Here is a 1,817-nt window from a genome sequence, read left to right as displayed (position 1 = left end):
CTTAATTTATAGCAAAATTATAATCGAATAATATACCATAAATTAAAAATATAATGAATTATGCTAAAAATTAGCTAGTAATTTTAAAGACTATAAATATAATATCGATAAACTTATCAAAATTTTGTATTTTATCAAATTTAATTAATTAGTCTTAATCATCCAATTAAAATGTTATAGATTTATATCTGACTTTTTATGGATTAAAGAGTTTAATTTTATGATAAATTTCAATAATTAATTTTAACAAAATGTAATCTCTCCAAATTTTGTCCACGGATGGAAATTCTTATGGCTTTCCAAGAGGATTGAAAATAATAAAAATAACAAAAGAGCTCATCTCCTATATGCCGCTCTCTTCTTTCTTTCTATTTTTTTAATTTTCCTCTTTCACTGTACACAAGGGAAGGGTGAATGGTTACAGTCATAATTCTCTCACTGATTCGTCTTATAAGCAAGAAGGAAAACCTTAACCTTTGTTTTAACCTTCATAACACCGTAAACAAACACCCACTTTCCACCTTTACATCATCTGCTGCTTTCCTGCTGAAACTGAAACATCCAACAAAACCAATCGCACTTCAGCCTCACCATTTCTCTTTTAACAAAATAATAATTAAAGAATAATAATAATTATAAAGGCAAAATTATTAATAAGCCCCCAAAACTAAATGAAATGAAAAAATAATTGTCATTTTTTGAAAAATTAAGTGAAATTTTTTTTAATACTTAAAAAATTCATATAGTTTAATTAGACCAAAAAAAGTATAAAAATTCAACTAAAAAATTTTCATGTAGTGGCTTAAAAATTCTGCAAAGGATTTACAAAAAACAAGGGACACTTAGCGATTTCTTTTAAGGAAAAAGAAAAGGACGATGGAAAGAAAACGAACCTTTGGTGATGGATTGGAGTATTTTATCACGGCACAGCTCTGAATCTGACGGTGGTTTTTCCACTGAGAGGCGAGCAAGGCAAGATTGGCCTGGAAAACAACACCATATCCACAACCGAAGCCACGCGTCCAAGTTGCGTATTCTGACCAAAACCTGCATTCATTACCTTATCTTTGGCGCTTAATCCTTCACCAATATCTTCACCGAGATGTAAATCCTCCTCTCTAATTCTCAAAACCTGGTTATGCACAAACCTTATGTTGCTTATATTCCTCCTCCACTTGCCGACAGATTTAGGCGACTCCTCCGATGATCCCCTGCTCTCCGTATCCATCTCTGCCTCGGTAAACTCCTTCACTCCCATCATCTTCCTGCAGAGATCACCGGATGCAGTGGCCATTACCGGCGATGAGAAATCCTTGGATTTCTGCTGAATTCCAAGATCGGAGACTCGATCTTGAGTCTCTTGGATGGACTCGACAGTCATATTTATACAAAATCTTGAAAAAGCAAGTAGAAAAAAAGAATTAAAAAAAAAAAAAAAGATTAGCTTGTCGATCAGGTGATTCTCGTGGAAGGAGCGTATTTTGTTTCACATTTTTCTTAGCATATTTATATGTGGATGGGGCGAGCAAAAGGGTGTGTTTTGATTTCCATCAGCTCCTGAATACGTGGCGGATGTGAACCGTGGTTGGATGACACGTGGAAGAAGAGTGAGGAAAAGTAACGTCGTTGCGTGTTCATCGAAAGGACATGTGATGAATATAATAAAACGCAAGGCTTGTAGATTAGTCTTAGGCAGAAAACCGTTGCCGTTTAATCAGCATCAATGATTTTGTCATACTTCAATGCCACGTCATCTAGGATCCTAAAAGAGATTAGAGTAAGATTTTTTTTAAAAAAATATTAAAATAAATATTTAT

The 1,817-nt window shown here is 33.7% G+C and overlaps 1 protein-coding gene across 1 annotated transcript; it reads right to left on the bottom strand.

Moving 5' to 3' along the window:
• Nucleotides 1-308: 308 nt before the first annotated feature.
• Nucleotides 309-1,488, bottom strand: LOC110601248. Its single transcript, XM_021738314.2, has 2 exons — nt 894-1,488; nt 309-552 (listed from the first exon to the last, which is right to left on the bottom strand). The coding sequence occupies exon 1, from the start codon at nt 1,379-1,381 to the stop codon at nt 920-922; it is 462 nt and encodes a 153-aa protein (XP_021594006.1). The 5' UTR covers nt 1,382-1,488; the 3' UTR covers nt 309-552; nt 894-919.
• Between the last annotated feature and the right edge of the window lie 329 nt (nt 1,489-1,817).

This window comes from Manihot esculenta, chromosome 15 (assembly GCF_001659605.2).
Source record: "Manihot esculenta cultivar AM560-2 chromosome 15, M.esculenta_v8, whole genome shotgun sequence".
Lineage (NCBI taxonomy): Eukaryota > Viridiplantae > Streptophyta > Magnoliopsida > Malpighiales > Euphorbiaceae > Manihot > Manihot esculenta.
This window is presented reverse-complemented; position numbering and strand designations above follow the sequence as displayed.

Excerpts from the sequence above, each read along its gene's own strand:
- LOC110601248 (XM_021738314.2), bottom strand. The coding sequence starts at position 1,381 with ATGACTGTCGAGTCCATCCAAGAGACTCAAGATCGAGTCTCCGATCTT.